Source organism: Budorcas taxicolor, chromosome X (assembly GCF_023091745.1).
Source record: "Budorcas taxicolor isolate Tak-1 chromosome X, Takin1.1, whole genome shotgun sequence".
NCBI classification, from domain to species: domain Eukaryota; kingdom Metazoa; phylum Chordata; class Mammalia; order Artiodactyla; family Bovidae; genus Budorcas; species Budorcas taxicolor.
The window spans coordinates 120,824,259-120,848,262 of NC_068935.1; the positions used below are offsets into that span (position 1 = coordinate 120,824,259).

At 39.4% G+C, this 24,004-nt stretch overlaps 1 protein-coding gene across 1 annotated transcript in view; it reads left to right on the plus strand.

Annotated features, from left to right (window-relative positions):
* APOO (apolipoprotein O) overlaps window positions 1-24,004 on the plus strand; it is a 67,807-nt gene that overhangs the window by 20,010 nt on the left and 23,793 nt on the right. Inside the window, exons 2-7 of the mRNA XM_052663516.1 lie at window positions 5,542-5,649; window positions 7,027-7,146; window positions 9,651-9,705; window positions 12,371-12,466; window positions 17,228-17,319; window positions 20,696-20,776. Of these exons, the coding sequence (XP_052519476.1) occupies window positions 5,542-5,649; window positions 7,027-7,146; window positions 9,651-9,705; window positions 12,371-12,466; window positions 17,228-17,319; window positions 20,696-20,776 (552 nt within the window). The remainder of the gene's footprint in view (window positions 1-5,541; window positions 5,650-7,026; window positions 7,147-9,650; window positions 9,706-12,370; window positions 12,467-17,227; window positions 17,320-20,695; window positions 20,777-24,004) is intronic.

Sequence of the window (24,004 nt, forward strand, 5' to 3'; positions counted from 1 at the left end):
GCCAAGCTCCTCTGTCCTCCACTATCTCCCGGAGTTTGCTCAAACTCATTCCATTGAATTGATGATGCCATCCAACCATCTCATCCACTGTCTCCTCCTCCTACTGCCCTCAGTCTTACCCAGCATCAGGGTCTTTTCCAAAGAGTCAGCTCTTCACATCACGTAGCCAAAGTATTGGAATTTCAGCTTCAGCATCAGTCCTTCCAGTGAATATTCAAGGTTGATTTTCTTTAGGATGGACTGGTTTCATTTCCTTGCAGTCCAAGGGACTGTCAAGAGTCTTCTCCAGCACCGCAGTTCAAAAGCATCAATTCTTTGGCACTCAGCCTTCTTTATGGTCCAACTCTCACATCCATACATGACCACTGGAAAAACCATAGCTTTGACTATAAGGACCTTTGTCGGCAAAGTGATGTCTCTATATTTTAATATGCTGTCTAGGTTTGTCACAGCTTTTCTTCCAAGGAGCAAGTGTCTTTTAATTTTGTGGCTGATGTCACCATCCACAGTGATTTTGGAGCCCAGGAAAATAAAATCTGTCAATGTTTCTACTTTTTCCCTTCTATTTGCCATGAAGTGATGGGACCAGATGCCATGATCTTAATTTTTTGAATGTTGAGTTTTAAGCCAGCTCTTTCACTCTCCTCTTTCACCCTCGTCAAGAGGCTCTTTAGTTCCTCTTCACTTTCTGCCATTAGAATGTTATCATCTACATATCTGGCATTAGAGTGTTGTCGTCTATATATCTGCAGTTGTTGATATTTCTTCCAGCAATCTTGATTCTAGCCTGGGATTCATCTAGCCTGGAATTTCACATGATATACTCTGCATAGAAGTTAGGCAAACAGGGTGATGGTATAAAGCCTTGTAGTACTCCTTTCTCAAATTTGAGTCAGTCTGTTGTTCCATGTCTGGTTCTAACTGTTGCTTCTTGACCTGCATAAAGGTTTCTCAGGAGACAATTATTGACTATGCTAATTTCTATCACTGCATATTAGGACTAAGTCCACAGATTTTAAAGCATAAAGATTTCCTTAAAATCTAAATGGCGAGAAATATCAGAAAATAATATTTAATCAAGGAAATTGGCACTTCTCAAGGCGGGAGGAGGCCTCCAAGGAGACTTCTGTGAGTATCTGGACACATTTTTGACTTACAGCTGGGAGGGGTTGTACTGGTATCTAGTGTGTACAGGCCAGGATGCTGCTGTGCCCCCTACAGTGCACAGGACAGCCTCCCAACAGAGAATGATCCAACTCAAAATGTTAACATTGCTGAGACTGAGAAACCCTGAAGTAAACCTCTGCAGAGAGAATTGTGGCCCTGGGGAGTGTTAGTTTCTGGATGGCCCAGGTCTCTGGGGATGAGGCTTTGTTGTTGTTGTTGTTTTAATTTGTTGAGAGCCTGCAATAAACTGAAAGGGCAACTGCAGGAGAGAGCTTTCTTAAGTTCCTCCACCCTTGGAGCCACACTTCCTGCTGTGGAATGGGAAGGAAGGTAGGCTTGGGTCAGGAGAGGCTGACAGGAGAAGAGGGAGAGGAAGAAAACAACTTGGGCAATAAAAGGGCAGGCTTAGCATAATATTAAAACTAGAAAAAATGGGCAGGAGTGGGGAAAAGTAGAGATTAATGACTCCTAGGCACAGCAGCTAAGAATCTGCCTGCCAATGCAGGAGACTCGGGTTCAATCCCTCATCTGGGAAAATCTCACATACTGCGGAGCAGCTAAGCCTATGCTCTAGAGCCCTGGAATTGCAACTTCTGAGCCTGTGTGCTGCAACTTCTGAAGCCTGCTCACTTAGTGCCTGTGCTCCAGAACAAGAAGCCACTGCAATGAGAAGCTCCTGCTTCGCTGCAGCTAGAGAAACCCCACACAAAGCAATGAAGACCCAGCACAGCCAAAATAAGTAAGCTTAAAAAAAAGTTAGTGACACCTAAAGTACAAGCAGCAGAATAAAAAATAAGAGACTACATCAAACTCAAAAACCTCTGCACAGCAAAAAGAAAAAAAAAAACCATCAACAAAGTGAAAAGACAACCTATGGAATGGAAAAAAATGTTTGCATACCATGCATCTGATAAAGGGTTGATATCTAATATATAGAAAGAACGCATACAAGTCAGTAACAAAAAACCAAATAACTCAGTTAAAAAATGGGCAAAGGACCTGAATAGACATTTCTCCAAATATGATATGCAAAAGGCCAGAAGATACATAAAAGGATGTTCAACATCACATGTCATTAGGAAAATGCAAATTAAAACCACAATGAGATATCACCTCACTCCTGTTAGAATGGCCATCATGAAAAAGACAAGAGATGAATGCTGGCATAGATGTGGAGAAAAGGGAACCCGTGTGCACTGTTGGTGGGACTGTAAATTGATACGGCTACTATGGAAAACAGTGTAGAGATTCTTCAAAAAAGACTAGCAGCAGAGCTATCATGTGCTCCAGCAATTCCACTTCTAGGACTATATCCAAGGGACACAAAAGCACAAGCTCAAAAAGGTATCTGCACCCCCATGTTCATAGTGTTATTTATAATAGCCAAGACAAGGAAACACTCTAAGTGTCTATTGATAGATGAGTAAATAAAGAAATGTATGTATATTGTGCACACACACACATACATATATATAATGGAATATTGTTCAGCCATAAAAATGAAATCCTACCATTTGTGACAACACGGATGGACCTTAAAGACATTATCCTAAGTGAAATAAGACAGAAAGACAAATATCATGTGATCTCACTTATAAATGGAATCTAAAAACAGAAAACCCTAACTCATAGAAGAAGAGATCAGAATTCTGGTTATGATAGGTGGAGGATGGGAGGAGGGGGAATCGAAGGAAGGTGGTCAAAAGGTACAAACCTTTGGCTATAAGATAAATAAGTACTAGGCATGTAAGGTACAACACAGTGACTATAGATTACAGTGGTGTACAATATATACGAGAGTTGTTAAGAGTGTTAATCCTAAGAGTTCTCACCACAAGGAGAAATTTTTTTTCTTTTTGTCATTTATGAGAAGATAGACATTAGCTGAACTTGTAATTGTTTCACAATATATGCAAATTAACCATGCTGTACACAAACTTAGGCAGTGATGTGTGCCAGTTAGTTCTCAGTAGAACTGGAAAAATGCATATAGATTCCAGCAAAATGTTTAATTTTAAAAGTAAATGAGTTGAGATTGAAAATGAAAGATGAAAGTGAGTGAGATTAATCATTAAGAACATAAAAGTAGAAATCTGAATTAAAACAGTAGAAGGCTGTGAGAGGAAATATGTGAAAAGTAGGGAGGATTAAAGATTGAAAGCAGGAATCAAGAATTTAAAAGGTCAACACAAGGCATTGTATCAAATGAGGAGGAAATAGGGGTCAGCATGTACCCAGAATGCTTGGATGGGGAAGTGGGAAAGGGATGAGGCACCAACTGTTGCTGGTAAGAAGGGGAATTGAACAAAGTCGGGGTGGGGCCAGCCAGCTGGCTCAGTGGAAAGTCCCCAGTATCAGCAGTGTTGTCAGTAGTCTGAACAGACCCAGAGGGCAGAGAGCGCTGAGTTGGCACCTCCAGATACCAGCAGCCTGATAGGCCATCTCCTGGGGAGTGGGGAGGGGCATACTGACAGCAGTGGCTCACTAACCTTTATCCTGAAAGCAAAAGAAATTAGTGGCAGTATTGTCTGGAAATTAATACCTTTCAAGTATTCCACTTAATGCTTTGGGGTGTAGTCATTACTTTTAAACCAGTTTAAGTAATAACCATTTCTTTAAAAAAAAAATAGCTTTCAGCTCTTTGTTTGCTTCTGAAATATGGGAATTTCCGTGTGTGTGTGTGTGTGTGTGTGTGTGTGTGTGACTCCAGGCGTAAATTTCAACAGACCTTTTGAGGTTTTAACTAGCACTATATGCTTTGTGAGTATTTCTGAGTAACCTAGTCTTTCACATTACAGGCATTGCAAATCTCGGGAATAGGATTTCCATGATGCTAAATCATGCCTGAGTAATTAGAACAGGTCAATCACTCATTTACTTTTTGCCTGTCTTCTGTCCCTTCATGCAGGCAGAAACTATTCTTGAGCATTTTTAATGTGTTAAACACAGTTATAGGCATGAGGAATACAGGGTGAGACACAGCACCATCCTGAAAGGGCTTGTAGTTTGGGAGGGAAAATTTCATAGACATAAATAAATGGATAAATAAGACAAGCAATAAACGTCTATGCTCCTGGGCAATTGTACAGAAAGCAAAGCAAGTGTAGAACATTCTATATGGAGGAACCAGCATGAATGAACCCATAAAGCTGGAAAACAGTATGGGAAGAATGCAGGAGTCCAAGTTTTATGGGAAAAGGCAGAGTGACTGATACGAAGTTAAGAAGGTGGTTGGGGTCAGATCATAAATGGGCCTCTTAGGCTTACATAGAAGTCCTAGGTAATAAATACCAAAGGGTCTCAAATACGGGTAAAAGATACTCAGGTTTGCAGTGTGGTGGTTTGAGTCATCGAGAGGGCCAGGTGAACAGTTAGAATTAAGCTGTTGAAACAATCCAGGAAAGAAACAAGGGCCCAAGGGGAGAAGAAAAGAGGAGAGAGTAAATTAAGTTCTTTTAACAGGCAGAATTACCAGGACTTAATAACCAATAGGATGGGGGGTGTGGAGATGACCTTAGAGTTTCTGATTGGGTTGTCTAGTTGGAGGGTGGCACCATTCCTGAGAGAAAAAGTAGATGAAGAGTGGGCATTTCTGGTGGAAAGATTCAAGATGGTCAAGTACTGTGTATTAATTTTTTTAATGTATTATTTTTTAAGACTTTTCTTGATTCTACAGCACACATTCACCTATCAGGCCTTGTATAGACTTGGAGGCACAGTCAAGATCCTGATGAGCTGGTTTTGGGTGTGTTTGGTGTTGGGAGCTTGTGTCCCATCCAAGTGGAAATGTCCAGAAGTAATAAGATAAGTGAGTTGAGAGCTCAGAAGAAAGCTCTGGCCTGGAGTTGCACGTCTGGGAGTCGCTGGCTTTGTGTTCGGAAGCCATGGGCATGAGTGACCCGGTCAGGGAGAGCAAGGCACAGAAAGAGTGTGAGTTCAGGAACTGAGATTAGCGGAGAGCAGCTCTGGGTAGGAATGGAAAGCAAGGGCTGCTGAACATTTCATTCTTAGAAATACAGAAAGGATCTTCACTCTGTTCAATGAATCAATTGGTGAGATCATTAAAAACTCCTTCCCCTGTTATTGGGGGGGGTGTGTGTGTGTGGTGTATCTTCTATTTTACTTAAAAAGCTAAGTAGAAAACTCAGGAACTACTGTCTTTTGGAAATGAAGATAAAGGTGACTTGGAATTTTGAGTCCATGAGAACACGTTTTTTAGGTTCTGACTTCCATAAAACTTCAAGAATACATTTATTTCCCATAACATACAATAAGCCTTTTGGAGCAGAAGTGGCTGAGGTTGCAAGTGTGCCCACGTTACACACCTTCAGTTTGGAGAACTGGGAGAAAGCTTAAATTGCTTCTGTGTTTCAGGTAATTCAGAGGTTCGTGGGGCCAGCCAGCCTGAGCCTGCTCACCTTCAAGGTCTATGCATCATCAAAAAAGGACTCACCTCACAAAGATACTGTGAAGGTTAATGAGGTAATATGTTGTGATATGTTTTGAATATCTGATAGAGTTACTTTGGGAAGGATACAAATTGACTATCAGGAAGATATAACAATTCGGAAGATATTTAAAAGGAGGAAATATATTTCCTTATAGTTTGTTTTTATATGTGGGATGCTGCTACACTATGGCTTTTTCAACGTTAATTAATGGTACTTAGCTAAGGGGATAATTAAGGAATATTTCTTAGATTTTTACTGGGAAAACTGCTCTATCCCAGTAAATTGTAAGCACAAGTCACTTCTAAGTGATCTTCCTGCTTCTAGACTGCTTATTAAGCCAGGAAAACATTCACATTTTTTCTTCTCCTAAGCAATTAAAGACCAGGGCTCATCCTGGTTCTTGGCTGGATTAGAGGCTTATAAGTGAAGTGAAGTCGCTCAGTCGTGTCTGACTCTTTGCGACCCCATGGACTGTAGCCTGCCAGGCTCCTCTGTCCATGGGATTCTCCAGGCAAGAATACTGGAGTGGGTTACCATTTCCTTCTCCAGGGGATCTTCCTGACCCAGGGATCGAACCCGGGTCTCCAGCATTGGAGGCAGAAGCTTTAACCTCTGAGCCACCAGGGAAGCCCATAGAGGCTTATAAGTAGATGCTTAATAAATATTGAATATATAAAACAAGAAATCATCTCTCCATTGTTTACATTCCCTTTTGTCTCTACTTCCCACTGATTACTTTGGCTATTTGGTTTCTTTTGAAACTAAAATACTCTGAGTAAAGTATCATAAAGATCTACCTTCAGTCATGATCAGGGTTACTTGAATGGTGTTTACATAAAGCTAAATAGCTTATTTTTTTGCCCTTTACTCTCTTCTTTTCAGGCCTTGGGGGAATGGCATCTTTGAGGGTGAAGAAGGCAGCCCGTGGTGGCTCTGAAACATTTCCTCTCTGCCTGGGGAACAAACCTGCTTTCCTGCTTTCATTAGCGTTAGACTTATCATTAGAAGATGACTAGAATAGACTAGACTAGAGCTAAGTCAGGCTTTTTGCCTATCCCACCACCCACCCTTTAGAGTAATAGAATCCTTTTTTCTAACTAAATCTAAGGTGAAATAACAGATACCAGTCTATAAAATGGGTGAAGAGGGCTGCTTTGTCTGCTACAAGCAGGGACAGAGGAGGCTACGACACCTCATAAGAGCCCTGCTCTCTTGGCCTAGGCCTTATTAAGAAAGTAAGTATGGTACAAAGATGGTCTAAAGCAAGGTTCAGGGTGCACGTAATCCTTAGTCACTGTAGTTCATGAATTACTAGAAATATGATGCTTGTAAATTTGACAGTTGATTATTATTTCATTTCTGTATACCCTTCTTCATTTTTTTCTGTTTTGTTTGTCAATCTTTACAGCTTTCACTCTACTCCGTTCCTGAGGATCAGTCTAAATATGTGGAAGAACCAAGGACCCAACTTGAAGAAAGCATCTCTCATCTCCGACATTATTGTGAACCATATACAAGTTGGTGTCAGGTACAGCTGTTCTGAAAATAGAATGAATGTATTTCTGTTTAGAGTCAGTAGTGAAAAGTCTATATTGGCTCTAAGTTTTCAGAAAAAGGCACAACAAAGGGCCCCAAGTTAAAGAGTGCCCAACTTCAAAATGTTCATCAGTGCCATCTCTGGAAGAGAGCAGAGAGCCCTAACTTCCTGGTGGCAGCTGTTGCCATAGCTGCGGAGAGAATTTCCTTCCCACTGGGCAGAGAGTGTCACATTGCCTAGAGAGCAGAGGCCCATGGTACTTATCTTTTCTTTTTGGCCAGGCCTGCTTGGCTTGTGGGATCTTTTAGTTCCCCAACCAGGGCTTAAACCTCAGCCATAGCCGTGAAAGCTCTGAGTCCTAACCACTGGACCAGCAGGGAATTCCCCCATGGTACCTATCTTGTTGGTCATGGCTATGAAAACATTACACCAGGGAGGATACTGGGACTAGAACTTCAGTAGGAGGAAAAGGGTACAATCCAAACATTTATATATATTGAAGTTAGGAGGTTTCTCTCCTCACAGAGATTCTGTAAGTCAGTACCACTTTAAGCAGGATGGGTACAGAGCATTTCAAATGTAATAATAAGAGAGTAGATAACTAAAAGAGGGTGGAATTACATGTTTGAGTACTGAAATGTTTCCTCTAGTGATCAAAGATCTGCATCTACAGATTGACTTGTGCTGCTCAGGTTTTAGATCAGACATGTCATTATGTTCATGAAAGCATATCTGCAGCTTTTACCATTGGAAACTGAAGCTTACAGTCTACAGAATGTTTCTGTGGACTTTGATCTATATATTTGCCATACTTGATTTTGAAAATTGATGACAAAGTAACAGAATGTAGATGTGTGTGCTGTGGTCTAGATTTACTTTGATTGAGATTTATAAACTCAATTTTCATCCAGATCTTTTAAAATTTTAAATTTCCACTGTCTGTGCCAGTGCTGAACTTTTGTTCACCAATTTAGAAAGAAAATGGTAAACATAGACCCTGTCAGCAACATAAATTAGGCCATAATACTAGAGTATCATAACCATATTATAGAGTTATGAAATACCTAAAGGCTTTACACATAATGTGCTGTAACACATTTAGACTTTATTCTCTTGTTCTAGAAGATTTTTAAATCATCTGCTGGTGGTTAAGATAAGGTCAGCACATTTGCAAATATTTTTGTACCATGTAGGCATGACTGCATGACTACTATTATTTCTCTCTTGCTTTTTTTTTTTTTTTTGTGGTTAAAAGTACTTTGTCTCTTTACCTTTCAACCTAAGGTTGCTTTTTGTTTTTCACTTTCTTGTCTGTGCTTGATGCTTAGTGCAGCAAAATGCCTTTGAAGCTGACAGACTAGTAATCAACATGTTTATTTGTACTGTTTATAAGTACTGCTTATAAGTAAAAAGCTTTTTTGTGATTATACTAGTTTTATTTTCCTGTACATTAAACTCTTCATGAATGAAAATACTTTTCATTCCTGACTCCATTTTCAGACCTACAAGTTCTAGTCCCTTTCTTTAAGAACTAATTTAATTTTCTTAAATTAGAACTGATTCTAATTCTTAAGAACTGATTTAGTTTCTCTTCATAGTTAACGGATTATGCTAGCAGAAGAAGTGGGCAGTCAGTCTAGACATTGATCTGTAGCTTTTCTTTTTTTATGTGTAGAAAAAACTAATAATGGATTTTAATGAAGCAGCACTCGGGTTTTTTTTAATGTCCTTTATGTCCTCCCCTAAATTCAGCATTTATTATTTAAGGCCATTTAACAGTATTGGTATAACTTGCTCTGAGTTGAACTGAGTTAAAATAAACAAATCATTTTCCAAGTGGCAGCTGGTTCTGCTATCTTCTAATACCCACATATCTCTTTTTCCATTTTTTACTGTAGACTTCTTGAAGGTGGATACTTTCTAGCCTAGTTCCTTGTTTTCTTTAGGATCATCTGATGTTCATGTAAAAAGTCTTTTTATTGTTATTAAAAGAATGTTAATACTTCATTTGCTCAAGATTGGGGTACATGTCTCCAAATCTGGATATAGACTCCTTTGTCACATTAAATCGGGTCATTTCTGCTTCAAATGGGCAGTTTTCAGATACAGGCTCTAAAATCATGGCAAATCAGGAGATAGACTTAATATGAAAGATTTAATCTCACAGGGAAAGGATTTCTACTTTAATTATCAAGGGGATTGAGTGTTTTTCATCCTCTTCAGTCTCAATAGAAGAATAAAAAGGCTGGGTTGTTGAAACCACTCTATTTGAAATCTTTGCTTCCTGTGGCAATAATAAGCCATTCTACTAAGCAATTTGTGGTGAACAGGAAATTACAAAAGAAAAAAACAACACAAAACCCCTCAGATAGAGAGTAAATCCCTTTGTTCAAGAAGTGCTAATAACATGATAATTTATTCAGTAAAGACAAATACATATTTATTGTTACTTTCTAATCAACAAAGTCTATTCATTCTTTTTTTTATCTTTTTAGGAAAAGTACTCCCAAAATAAGCCCAAGATGCAAAGTTTGATTCAATGGGGGTTAGGTAAGTTGATTTTTAATTAGGCACAGTCAGTTTGTTTGACATTGTATGTTTTAACTGGTATTCTGTGGATGGACTCCAGGGGATCTGTGAATTCCTTAAAATTATATGTAGAATTTTAGAGCTTCTTGGATATTTCTGGAAAGAGGATCTGTTTTTTCCATCAGATTTCAGGAAACTAGTGTCCCCATTCAGGTAAGTCTCTTCAGGATCATTAGGATTGTTGACATAGCCGGTGCAGATACACTGGATTTTCTTTTTTAATCTGTTTCCAGATGCAGTGTCCTAGCTCATCTATAGGTTTTCGAAATCAGGATTGCTCATTGGTATGACTGTTAACACATGTTATAGAAGTCTAGATGCAGGAAGGAACTAGGCTAGTGTGCTTAGGAAAGGCTTTATTGCACGAGTTCTTACATGTTTTCATTTGTTTTTTTTTATCGTCTTTAATTGTTTTTCACATTCACTTAACACATACACCCATAAACTGATTTCACAGTCTTGTGTTCAACTAATATTAGGGAATTAATAGACATTGATCATATTTCATTCCCTTTATTGGGCATCTAAACCAATCATCCTCTTCTTTTTACAAGTGTTTGTTTCCATGACAGAATAAACATGAGTATAATTTATTTCTCTGTGAAGATCATCAGAGCATTGATGTGCTAATACCCCTGATACTACCTACCATATAAACAAAGTCTTCCTTTGAAGATAGACATATTAGTGGCTTACCAGTTCTTTAAATCATTCATGTGGATTAATATCTTAATTTTAAAAACAGTTATTCAGTGCTTATTAAGTATTAGGAGCTAATCTATGTGACTTGCAAGTATTAATTGATGTAGAATCCTCATAATAACTCTGGCAATTAGGTACTTTGTTACCTTCTTTTTTTCCCTCGGGAAGCTAAAGATGTCCTGATCTTTTATCTCTGTGTGACTCAGGTGATCTCTTTGTTGTCACCTGTCATTTCCCATAGAAGTAAGCAGTATTTGCAATATGAGTCTTTTTTTTCTTCTCTTGGACTCAGTTACTGCAACGACTCTTAAGAAGAAACATTCCATTATGAGTTGCGTTGTTGTCTGCCAAGGAAACCAGTCCATTTCCCAGCAGTCACAGCCAAGATGTGTTAACTAGAAGCTGGACTTCAGCTTCAGTGCAGTCTTAGAGTCCCATTTCTTTGTGATTTTCCTGCTTTGGCTCAGCTCACCAAGGGATGTGGGTGTCCTGTCACCTGCTCTGTGTTCATGGCTACAGTTGAAAATAACATGCTGGTAGGCAAAAATAAAGAGAAGTAGAAAATTGCCTCAAATGACCCAGGCAAGTTAAAATCAGGTTAAAGGCAAGACAGGAATTGGTGCAAACAGCACAAACCCTATTGGAGAAGGCAATGGCAACCCACTCCAGTACTCTTGCCTGGAAAATCCCATGGATGGGCTACAGTCCATGGGGTCACGAAGAGTCAGACACGACTGAGCAACTTCACTTTCACTTTTCACTTTCATGCTTTGGAGAAGGAAATGGCAACCCACTCCAGTGTTCTTGCCTGGAGAATCCCAGGGATGGAGGAGCCTGGTGGGCTGCCGTCTATGGGGTCGCACAGAGTCGGACACAACTGAAGCGACTTAGCAGCAGCACAAACCCTATAGCAGTATTTAAAATGATCACCACAGTTCCCAAAGAACCCAAGGAAAGGAAAACTGGCATGTGTCTAGTCTTATCTGGAGGAGAGAATTACAGAGTATTCCAGTTAGTTCGGTTCCACTTTCATTTGTTAAGTCACCACCATGGCAGGCACTGAAGAGAGAGGCTGAGGAAGACAGTGGTCACAACCACTGAGGTGCATATAATAAAGTGTCCAATACTATCTCAAATAGAGAGGCAGTCGTAGACCACCATCGAAGGTACAGAGGAAAGAGACTAGTTTAACAGAGATTGGGGAGATGGAAGCAGTCAGGGAAGGAGTTCTGAAGAGGAGGCGTGCAAATGAGGTCATCAGGCATGCTCAGGCGTGGCAAATAGGCTCACATGTTGCATTTGTTTGTATTTATCTATCAACAGTGACTATTTCCCACATGTACTTGCACTACAAGTTTCCTTCAGTGTTTAGATTTTTCATTTCTTGAGTCTGAATAATGAATTCAGATGGCAGAAGATACGTTTTTTTTCCCCTGAGTCTATTTGGTTTCTGAGTTTTAGAGAGCAATCAGCAAAGCTTCAGACAGTGACACATCTGTCCAAAGATTTATCCAGGTTTATTCTAATCGTGTGTTTGAATAGCGAGAGATTCCTGTATTTGTATTTCTCCCCTTATAAATAATTGATTCAGATCTGTTGCCTTCAAGAATTATGAAGATAATCTAATGTTATCAGATGATAATCAGATTATCATCAGACTAAAAAGTGTTTGAGAATTGGATACTTACTATGTGACTAGTAAATCATGTTTATCTCTCACATAAAAAGAACTTGTTGAAGCATATTAACAGCAGACTACATTATTTGAAAAGTATTTGATACTACATATAGTTTTATATATGACTTCTTGTTTTGTTCTTTTTGTTTATTTTTATTTATTTTTAATTGGAATATACTTGGTATGTGTGTTTTATTTATTAATGAGCAATTTATGGTACTGTTTTCTGGTCTGATTCTATTGTAGACAGCTATGACTATCTCCAAAATGCACCTCCTGGATTTTTTCCAAGACTTGGTGTTATTGGTTTTGCTGGAGTTGTTGGACTCGTTTTGGCTAGAGGTAGGTACAATTTTATAGTTTTTTTAAGAAAAAAATTCATAAATCAGAGATAAGGTATATGTTTGGTTCTTTGTTTTCATTTATCAGTTTTTGGAATAATGAGTTGGCTTCTGCATATGGCCTTCTTTGTGTAAAATTGATACGATTATCTTCTCCAGTATATTTGATTTTAAAAATATATAGAAATTGTAAAAAAATAAAATGAAAAAAATTGTGTACTTTTGATTTAAAGAAGAAGTTAGTTATCCTTCATAGGCACATTTACTTCGTTTACTTGGTCAGATTCCTGTTGCTCTTCAGTACAGAAAGTGAACTTTTGTTAACTAAGACCTGTCACACCTGAGAAACTGTTTCTAAATATTTCACTATTAAGATCAGGCTAATTGGCTGGAATTCTGGCAGTTACCTCTTAGATGTTATTTACACATGTAGAATGGCATATGTTCAAGGTTGTGCAACGTAGTATTTTTTTGTAATATAAAAGATTAGAAAGTAAAAAAAATCAGGCTATTAATCACAGTACAGTGATTTCATAGAGAGCTTATAATTTCTTGATGTCTTATAGCTTCAGTCAGTGATGATAAAAAAATCTTTTAAAATACTTAAAGTTAAAAGCTAACAAATATCAACTTAGAGATATTACTACACTTTACTACTGGATTACAAAGTATTTTTAGGAAATACAGGATGATAAAATACTTTACCATAATGAGATGAATTTGTTATGAACTACTTGGAACTTTCACTGGTTGTAAAATTCAGATTACAAAAATATCTAAATTAGAAAGATTATGAACCCTGTAATCAGGTTCCCATAAGAGATGACTATAGAGACTAGTTTGATAACCATTTCTCAATATTAAGAACCTTTCTGTATATGCCTTAACCGTTCTTTTATGATATGGAAGAATGCTGTCCTGTTGTAGTTCCTGTGTCCTCCTCCCATTTGGCGCAGAATATATAAGAATTAAAAGCAGAGTTTATTTTTGCTAATCGACTCGGGCAATAGTTGAATCAGCTTTTTGTCCCAAACTTCTTTCCCCTCCTTCTATAAAGCTGTCCAAAAAAGCATTCCTATCTTACTTAGATAGTGTTTAGAATTTATGGAGATCCCAAGGCCAGGGTGTTGGAATGTTGACTGGCTGTAGGGAGCCAGGAATGTGGAGTCGAATGAGATTAGCTTCCTCCTTCCCTCTCCATGGGGAGAGCACATGGGACAGTTTTACTGCTCTCTGTGCCAGGCGTGCGCTCCACACTGTGTTCATCCTCCGCACATCCGCTGGGCTGGCCGTCCTGAGGACGACTGGGAGCTGTGCTCTCCTGAGCAGACCAGCAGCGGAAGGACATCTGCTGCTGTGGGGCCTTTGCCTTTGTCTTTATTTGCTTGTTTGTTTAGATGTTCCCCTCTCTTTTTCCTTTTCCTGAGAGGACTCTAGTTGTATTAAAATACTTTAAAACCTTAATTCTTTTCCAGAAAAGTACACATGCACACATACTGTACAATAGATCTTTCCCCATGGGTGCTGGGATACAGGAGCCAGAGGTGAACACCACTGGGTGGGGCTTCCTAAGCAAAATGAGTGGGAGGGTAAGTATGTTTATGGGTGGTCAGAGTGATTTGCAGGCCCCTTTAGGTAGATGCTGGCAGCAGTATGATGGACTAAGTCTGTCCTGGTAGGATTTCTTTTCTTTCTTTTTTCAAACATTGTATTTATTTTAATATCATTTTATTTTATTTTTTAAATAAAGAAATTCAGTTTTTTTTCTTAAGTACACACAGTTGTATGAATTGCCTGTATACAAATTAACCAGGGCTTGACAACTCAATAGACAGGTTTCATTTATAATTAGGACTTTTTTTTTGATAGTAAATATCTCTAAAATGCTAGGCAATTGTTTATCCTTTCAAGCATAATTTCCCCCCTCCCCATTTTGTAAAGTAATATTATTATTATAGAGTATGTTGTACTTAAAGTAGGAAAATAATCTGTAATAAAAATATATATGTATTTAAGGTATACAGAGTGATGTTTTGATATGTATATATGTATATGACAGGGCTGTCTGCTGTCACCCTATTTGTTTAATCTATACACTGAGCACATTATGAGAAATGCCGGGCTGGATGAGTTACAGCGTGAAATCGAGATAGGTGGGAGAAACATCAACAGCCTCAGATATGTGGATGATCCCACTCTAATGGCAGAAAGCAAAGAGGAACTAAAGGACCTCCTGATAAGGGTGAAGGAGGAGAGTGAAAGAGCCGGCTTAAAACTAAGTATTTAAAAAAACTAAGATCATGGCATCTGGCCCCATTACTTCATGGCAGATAGAGGGGGGGAAAGGTGGAAGTAGTGACAGATTTCCTCTTGGGCTCCAAAATCACTATGGAAGGTGACTGCAGCCAGGAAATCAGAAGATGGTTGCTTCTTGGCAGGAAAGCTACGACATACCTAGACAGTGTGCTGAAAAGCAGAGACATTACTCTACTGACAAAAGTCCGTATAGTCGAGGCTATGGTCTTCCCAGTAGTCATGTACGGTTGTGAGAGCTGGACTGTAAGGAAGACAGAGCACTGAAGAATTGACACCTTCGAACTGTGATGCTGGAGAAGATTGCTGAGAGTCCCTTGGACAGCAAGGAGATCAAACCAGTCAATCTTAAGGGAAATCAACCCTGAATACTTGTTGGAAGGACTGATACTGAAGTTGAAACTCCAGTATTTTGGTCATCTGATGAGAACAGCTGACTCATTGGAAAAGTCCCTGATGCTGAAAAGATTGAGGGCAGAAGGAGAAGAGGGTGTCAGAGGATGAGATGGCTGCATGGCATCACCAGTGCAATGGGCATGAACTTGGGCAAATTTCAGGAGATGGTAAGGGACAGAGTGGCCTGGTGTGTTGCAGTCCATGAGGTAGCAAAGAGTCCGACTGGGCGACTGAACAACAGCAGCAACAGCATGTGTGTATAAATAGTGAAATGATTACTGGAGTGGAGCTAATTAATATATCTTCTCACATAGTTGCCTTTTTTGTCATGAGAGCATCTGAAATCCCCTCTCAGTAAATGTCCAGGGTTCAGTATTATTAACTGTAGTTATCATACTGCACATTAGATCTCTAGACTTACTCATCCTACATAACTGCATCTTTGTATCCTTTGACCAATATCTCCACATTTCTTGCACCTCCCTACTCTTGGTAGCCACCCTTCTAGTCTTTGCTTCTGTATATTTGACTTTTTTAGCTTCTACATATCAGTGAAATCATGTGCTGTTTTTTCTTTCTCTGTCTGAATTATTTCACTTAGCATAATATCCTCTAGGTTCATCTGTATTTTTGCACATGATAGAATGTCCTTATTTTTAAAGGCTTAATAATATTCCATTGCAAATGTGTACCACCGTTTCTTTATCCATTCCTCCACTCCAGACATTTAGTTTGTTTTCATGTGTTGACTGTTGTGAATAATGCTGCAATGAACATAAGGTATTTCAGGTTACTGACTTCATTTCCTTTGGATATACACCCGGAAGAGGGATTGCTGGATCATACGGATAGGTTTCTTGGGCATTTAGCAGATAATGGTGATGAGGGTGGCCAGGACCGTGGTGATGACAAGAGGTATATCTCTGGAAGAGAGATGAATGGATGATTATTCAGAGGAAGTAGGCCCAGCCAGGCCACTCAAGGAGGGCAGGTGGTTGTTGCCCTTTGTTGTCGCCTTCTGGAAGTTCCCTCTGGCCATGCTGCCAGTTACAGTCTATATCACTGGCTTCTTGGGAAGTGTGGGAGTGGAAACAGGCTGGGAAGCAGGGGATTGTACTTCCTTCCAGAACTTCTAGGACCCCCGGCTCATTGTGTGCACCAGTTGGAGCTAGAAACTCAAGAGCAGCTGCCTATCAGCTTTCTCTGTGCACAGTGCTCAGTCGCTCAGTTGTGCCCAACTCTTCGCAATCCCATGGACTGTAGCCCACCAGGCTCCTCTGTCCATGGGGTTTCCCAGGAGAGAATATTGGAGTGGATTGCCATTTCCTTCTCCAGGGGATCTTCCCAACCCAGGGATCGAACCTGCGTCTCCTGCACTGGCAGGCAGATTCTTTACCACTGAGCCATCTGGGGAGCCCCTATCAGATTCCTCTTATATATTCTTGATTATTTTCTTCTTTTGAATTATTTTACTTTGGTCATTTCCAAGAGCTCTTTTCTGCTCTGTTTCACAGAGCTCATTTTTCTTTTAATGCAGTAGCTTCTTAAATTTATTGATGGTACCTAAGAACAAGTTTAATTTGGTTTTAAGTTCTTTTTCCTTTGGTCATTTTTGTCTTTCTTGTCTTGATGTTCTCTTTTATGTTGTGAGCTTTCTTCACCTTTCCAGTAAGGCGATTGAAACTCTAATAAGAACTTTTTTACATATAAATGGGGCTTGCTGGGAAGCAGGTTCTCTCTCTGGGTGAGCTGAGAGGGAACTGACCTTAAAGGGGAGTGGTGACAATGCCCACCTGAGCAAGGCTGGACTCTCTCCACTAACACGCACTTGCCGTTACACCAGCTATCTTGGCTTTCAGCAGCAAATCCATGGCATTTCTTTAGAGGTACCTTGTGCCCCTTTTAAGATTTTGTCTGGAGAGATGCCCTAACCACAGCAATTTGGCACTGGCATGGTGTGGAGGAGTCTTACACAGTGTTTGATGTACAAGGCAAACTGTGATGATAGAGATAATAAATCCTCTGATGGTGTCCACAACCTTTTATTTAATAGGTTCAAAAATAAAGAAGCTGGTGTATCCACCTGGTTTCATGGGATTTGCTGCCTCTCTTTATTATCCACAACAAGCCATTGTATTTGTCCAGGTAAGTTATATTGGTAAGCTTGCATGTCCCTTGGTCTTGCTCATGTATGTATGGGTTTACTGCTTCATTTAATTTTATTTTGCAGACTTTATTACACCAGAGTAAAATTTCTTTGCACATATAGATTTAAATGGTTTTGCAGCAAATTTAAATGGTTTTCTCCACTGTATACCTCAGTTCTGGCCCTCCTTTCAATGTCAGTATTCAGAGAAGGCAAGCTAATTTGAATATTAGTCAAAGAGAATTTAATATACCTGTTTTGCAGAATTACATGGAAGCCTAGAGACTCAAATTCCAGAGTTGGTATTTACAGATCATTCTCAGGTTGGGCGTACCTGGTCATAGCCTACCTGCCTTGGCGTTGTACGCATGGGCCTTGTGCTCTGGCCCTCTGCGCCTTCCCCCTCGTCTGGTGCCAGCCTCACTTTCCTTGCTGAGGACTTCAGGGAGGGCAGTTCGCTCTGTTGGGAACGCCCTTTTTAGGGCTGTCAGTTGGCTGCTCCTTTCTTACCCTTGAGGCCTCAGCTTGATGGCATCCTGGCAGGTAGAACATAGTGGCCGAGACATGAGTACAGCTGATGCCTTCATCAGCTCAATCTGCCATGACAAAATACCACAGCCTGTGAGGCTTAAATAGTAGAAATTTATTTTCTCACAGTTCTGAAGGCTGGAAGCCCAAAAGCAAGATGTCAGCAGGGTTGGTTTCTCCTGAGGCCTCTCTCCTCGACTGCAGATGGCCACCTTCTCCGTGTCCTTGTATAGCCTTGTCACTGTACGCACACTTCCCTGATGTGTCATCCTTGTCTTATAATGACACCAGTGGATTAGCGCTCCACCCTTATGACTTCACTTGACCTTAATTACCTCTTTAAAGGCCCTTTCTCCAAACAGTCACATTGTGGGCTAGGGCTTCAACACATGAGTTCTGGGGGACACAGTTCAGTCCATAACAGCTGGACCAGCAGTTCTCAGACTGTAGTCCCTAGATCAGTGGAATCAGGGACTTATTAGAACTTATTAGAAATGCAAGTTTTCAGGCCCCAACCCAGACCTGTTGACTCAGACACTGAGAGTTAGGGCCAGCAATCTGTGTTTTAGCAGGCCTTCTCTGTAGGGTTTTTGCAAGCCCATATTTGAGAACCACTGATAAAGACTAGACTCCCTCAGGGCAGTGGTGTCTGGACTTGGAGGGACTGTACACATGAAATCCCTTGGAAAACTGGCAAGAACGAGGCTGACTTAAAGTTTTGAGATCCCCATTTGGAGAAGGGGATTCATTTGCTAGAACTGCCATATCACACTGAGACTGGTTTCTAGGAAGAAGAGCAGTGCCATCACCAGAACTAGTTCCTGAAGCTCTGAGTCAGTCCAACCAGACACTGTGCCCCCTGGAGTCCTTACAATATCATCAAGTCTAGATTCCTGGATGGTGCTGCAGTTGTAGGTGGGAGCCCAGTGGATCCAGCTGTGGGAAATTGTTGGCTTTGGTGGCAAATACCAGTACAATCTTTATAACATGGGTTTGGCGTTGTTTATAGCAGTCCTGGAGGCAGTTACTGATCCTCTGTCTGCTTCAGTCCCAGCTCTGGAACAGTGAATCATGTCTTCCTGCCCTAGATCACAAAAATAATCAAACATCATCTCAGTCTGTTATGGTTTAAATAGTAAATTGGCTGGTGGTTGAGAAGCATATGTAGTAGCCCTCTGAGTAGAGGTCTTTTTTTATCTGCCATGCCACAGCATGCATTGCAAAAGAATTTTTTGTATTCACAACCAAGATGGTAGCATACAAATCTGGGTTGTATTCTAATTTATTTTTAAAGTCAGTGGAAAGGAGTTTTGTCTTTTTTTTTTTTTGTACCTAGAGTAAGCCAGAACAAAGCAATTAACTGTTTTCACGAGATATAAAACATTAGTGATCTGTTTGGAATGATGAAAAAGTTCTGAAAATAGTGGTGGTGATGGTCACATAACATTGTGAATGTAATTACCACTGAATTGCACACCTAGAAGTGGTTGAAATGGTAGATTTTATATTATGTGTATTTTGCACAATAAAACAAAACAAACATCAGTGATCGAAAGAGAATTAGTTCCTATTTCACAGTTTCTTTTCTACTTCCTCTTTTTTTTCCTCCTAATGAATGCCATGACCTTGGACAAGCCACTTAATCACTTATGTTTTGTTTTCTGTTCAGTAGTGTTTGGAGAATAGTATTGTCAGAAAACTCTGAAAGTGATGGGCGAATATTATTTTTCTCTCAGAAATTTATAACACTGAGAACAGTGCCATACTGATAGTAAATACTTGTTACATCTACCAATGAGTCTGAGAATCATATCATATTTTAAGAACAGTTGGCACAACTGGAAGAATATAACTTGTAAGAAACCAGTATGTTGCAGCCAAACGCTGGATTTACTAGCATTGTGACCTTGGATGAGTCATTTGGCCTCTGAATATATCCTAATAATCTTTGCCTACTTACCGTATGGGATTGTTATATAGAATAGAGATAAATCATGTGAATGTGCTTGGTAAAGTAAAATGCTATATAGAGACAAATGATTATAAAAATTTGGAAGAGAATAATAACTGCTTTCAGAAAATCAAAGTAGTTTCATGTAGAAGACTAATCAATATTGTCATAAGTAGGACCAATGAATGCAAATTATTGGAAGTTTCTTTTTAAGAAAGCTCAATAGTTTTTTAAAAAATTTCCAGTAATTGAAGTCAGCAGGCCAAAGGTGGATCAGCACCTTTTAAGGTAGGGAGCTCACTTATCCCAAAATATTCTCTGACCCTGGAGCCTACCTTTCTGCATGTTGTAGAAAGGATTTTGGAGCAGACAGCAAAAGTCCTATAAAAACTCAAAGACTTTTATGTTTTGAGGGATCTGGGAAGACTGACCATCTTTAGTGGGCTCACTTGTTTTTTTACCTAGCCCCTAAAATGAATGAATGATATTCATCTTGAGTTTGGCTGGCTTGAGACTTGGTTGGCTGTTATGTGCTAGATGTGATAGGTCTTCTTTCTTATCTGCTTTTTTAGGAATTTCTCATATCAGCATTTTTTCCCACATTTTTTCCCTTGAAATTGTGAAAGGTTGAAATATACACCTATAATTTATGGCACATTATTTTAAACAGTAGCTATACATAGGCAAACTATTTTTTCTTCTTACCCCATCATTCTTGGCTATCTTTTATTTGCTTACATTGTATAGTTTTAATGTGTATGTTCAACCAAGATTCCTGTGGTAGTTGTATGCTTAAATACGGTTCTTTTGGAAATGGGACAAAAGAAAGCAATAAATTCTCTTCCTTACCACTTCATATATGGAATAGCAATGGATCTTTTATATTTTATTTCAAGGTCAGTGGAGAGAAATTGTATGACTGGGGTTTACGAGGATACATTGTCGTAGAAGATTTGTGGAAGGAGAACTTTCAAAAGGTGAGAAAGATCTTTTTCATTATCTTCCTTTCAGTTTAAATGTGTGGTTTCTCTCAGGTTTTATAAAATTCTTGATAACCCTGTTGCTTGCTTCTGCTTTTTGTGTTTGTATTTCCTTATGCTTGTGGCTCAGATTCTCGGGTGGCCTTTATTGGAGGAGTAATAGGACTTCTATGCATTTGATTGTTTTTAGCAGGGCTGAATATTGTTATGCCCAAGGTCCCAATCCCCAGAACTGAGAGAACAAGACATCCACAGCAATGCAAATGCAAAAAGGGAATTTATTGCTAGCTCGAGCCAGGGCCCAAGTTTCATCCAACGCAGTGGAGTGGAACAAGGGCCCTGGGCCCTGAATTACAGCAGTATTTATAGGGTTAAGACAAAGACAGGGAATTGGCAGGGGCGGATTGGTTGCAAGGGTTCCTTAGCATCTACTAATTGGCTAGATTTTCGCGCACGTGGGCTTTCTTAGGGGGTTTTCATCCTCATCCTGATAAGCCTGAACCAGGCTACAGGGAGTACACTGATTGGTTGAGTCCTGGCGTCAGCGGAGGATGATCTCAGCTCCTCCTTGGCAATAACTCAGCCCCTCTTTAAAGGAGACTTAGGCCTACCTTGGCCCCCTGAAGCCTGTCATGGCGCCTGTTTGGTCCTAACAAATATAAGTGGGGATCATAGAATGCATTCCACTTCAGTCTTAGACCATAATTTCTGCTCTGTTGTATTTACAGTTTGTTCAGAGTGTTGCATATTATCTGAAAGTTTTATCAAAACTAGAATAGATGGAAACAGGGTATGTTCCCAGCAGAAGACAAATAGCCGAGACTCCTCCTCTTGCTATTTCACTCATCATAGGCTCCATTCTTTGCTTTATCAGTACTGTATCTGTTCATTCCGTAGCCTCTGAGCCCCGTTAAGGGCATATAGGGGCCCAGCCACCAGTTACAGGCCACTACTGACTCGTAGGCAAGCATCAGAGGGGAAGAGGTTGTGGAATTATAAAGACATGCCATTTTTTGTCTCTTCTCACAGCCACTTAGCTGATAAAGTGTTGCCCATGTTTGCTGGAACATTCTCTCTCTTCTGATGAGGACAAGTAAGTGTAGAACAAGGCATCATGTCTTCTCTGAGCACTCAGAGGCACAGCTCAATGAAGAAGAATTAGGGTTCTTATTATTAACATATCTTATCATAGAACACTTGATTCTGGTCATCTCAAATCAAAGTACTCTTTTAAAAAAATACAAATATCTGTCTCAAAATTAAAGTCCAGGATTTCGAACTGGAACTTGAAAGTAACATTGTAGAATAAATTATAAGCCCTTCTCATTAGTTACATAAATAGTCTTCCAGTGAAATCTTAAGACTGGGTTTTGTACTGGTGATTTCTAAAGGAATTAACCTCTATTGAGCCTGTTTAAAACCAGCTAGCTCTTGAGTAGGAAGTTGTATATTAATATCAAGTGCCCTTTGGCAATCCATTTTAAAGAATAAACACTCATAGTTTTATTTTCATTTCTCTGACATTTTCTTTGGAAGCTCTCTTTCCTGTTTAAAAAATTCCTTAAGTCCACAGAGTTTAATATGAGAAAGGAAGTAGACTGTCAGGAAAGCTATATACACACAGCCTTAGAAAGAAATGTGGAAAATGAAACCACCTCAGTTCTGCGTGCTCGCTGTGATGTCAGTATGGAACTGATGCACACAAAAGCCATGGTGTGGGGGTGTCCCCTGGGAGTCTGAGCATTCACTGTGGTGTCAGGTAGACACGTGCTCACCAACTGGACTGTGGTTGGAATGCAGGCTGAACAGGCCAGCACTTTATGGCTGTTTGAAAACGTTGGATATGGGGAGTGAGGTAGTAAAGATGCCTAATTAGCCTGAGGTTGGTCTATATATCCTCTCTGGTCTCCTGTCTGTGCCCTTGCCCTCTTGAACATCACTGAGAGTTCCACTCATTTACTCTCAAAGCACAATTCTCCTGAAAGCTATCTGTCGTGACTAGAAAGTAATAAAATAGATATTGACAACTTAAACATTTAGCACAAGTTCTAAGTGAAAAATATCAGAAGGCCTTATTAATTCAAGATTTGATATACTTAGATTTGGGGAATTATTTGATAGTGAAATGGTTTTGTTTTTTATTGATTTCCCTGCCCCCCGTTGTTGGACTTTGTGGGTTTCAGTGTTTTTTGTTTGTTTTTCCTTACTAATGAGAGTAAAAATTTAAGCTACCCTGGAACAGGAATCTTTTGGAGCTCAGGAACTCTTTGAAGGGAATTGGGGAACACTTCATGGAGGAGATTTTTGTTTGTTTCTTAGCATGTTTAGAAATTGATTTTCAAGTCAGGCTTTAATTACCAGTCTCAAATTCAGCACAGTCTGATTTGTAATTGTTTGTACTACAATCATGTAACAGATATACATACTTTAGGTTGTAAATAGTCAAAAGAAATTTGTGGCCATTGTGTTTAAAATGGGGCCCTGAAATTTTAAGTGGTATGAATGATGGTTCAGTTCTTAATTATTTCCCATGGAGCTGTATTGCTCTCAAAAACCCTAAGGAAATCTGTGGCATTTTTTTGGTCCGCCACATCCCTGTTCCCTTTTAGGAATTAATTCTAAATGTTTGCAGTGAGTCTTCTACCAATGAAATTTGAAGGAGGTGATCTTTCAGTTCTGTGATTGGTTGGTGAAGAGGAATTAATCTGCTTCAGCTAAAATGAATTCTTTGCTTTGGCAGAACTGTGAAGCAAAGATGGGTGTATCCAGAAATATTGTCGTCATAGTGGGTCAGGGTTTTTTCCTTTTTTTGAGATAAAAGAATATATAAAATAAATGTACAAAAACTGTGTATATGTATGTTTACAGTTTAAAATCCAACAATATAATGACCATTCATATACCAACCAACCATCCATCTTTAAAAATAGGAAATTACCGATGTCTTTCAACTTCTTCCTATGCCCCTCTTTCTACCCAGAGAGAACCACTATCCAGAATTTTGAAGTTTTTATTCCTTTGTTCTTTAAACTTTTCTTGTAGTTTACCCACATACATATTTATTCTAAAACATTGTAGTTCAGCTTGCCTATTTTTTGCCTTTTAACGTAAGTAACTATATCAGATACACATATAAATAAATATATAGTTTATCTAGATGGAGTCTTACTATATGTATTATTTGCAAGTTGTTTTGTTCCCTAAGCATTATGTTTATGGGCTGTG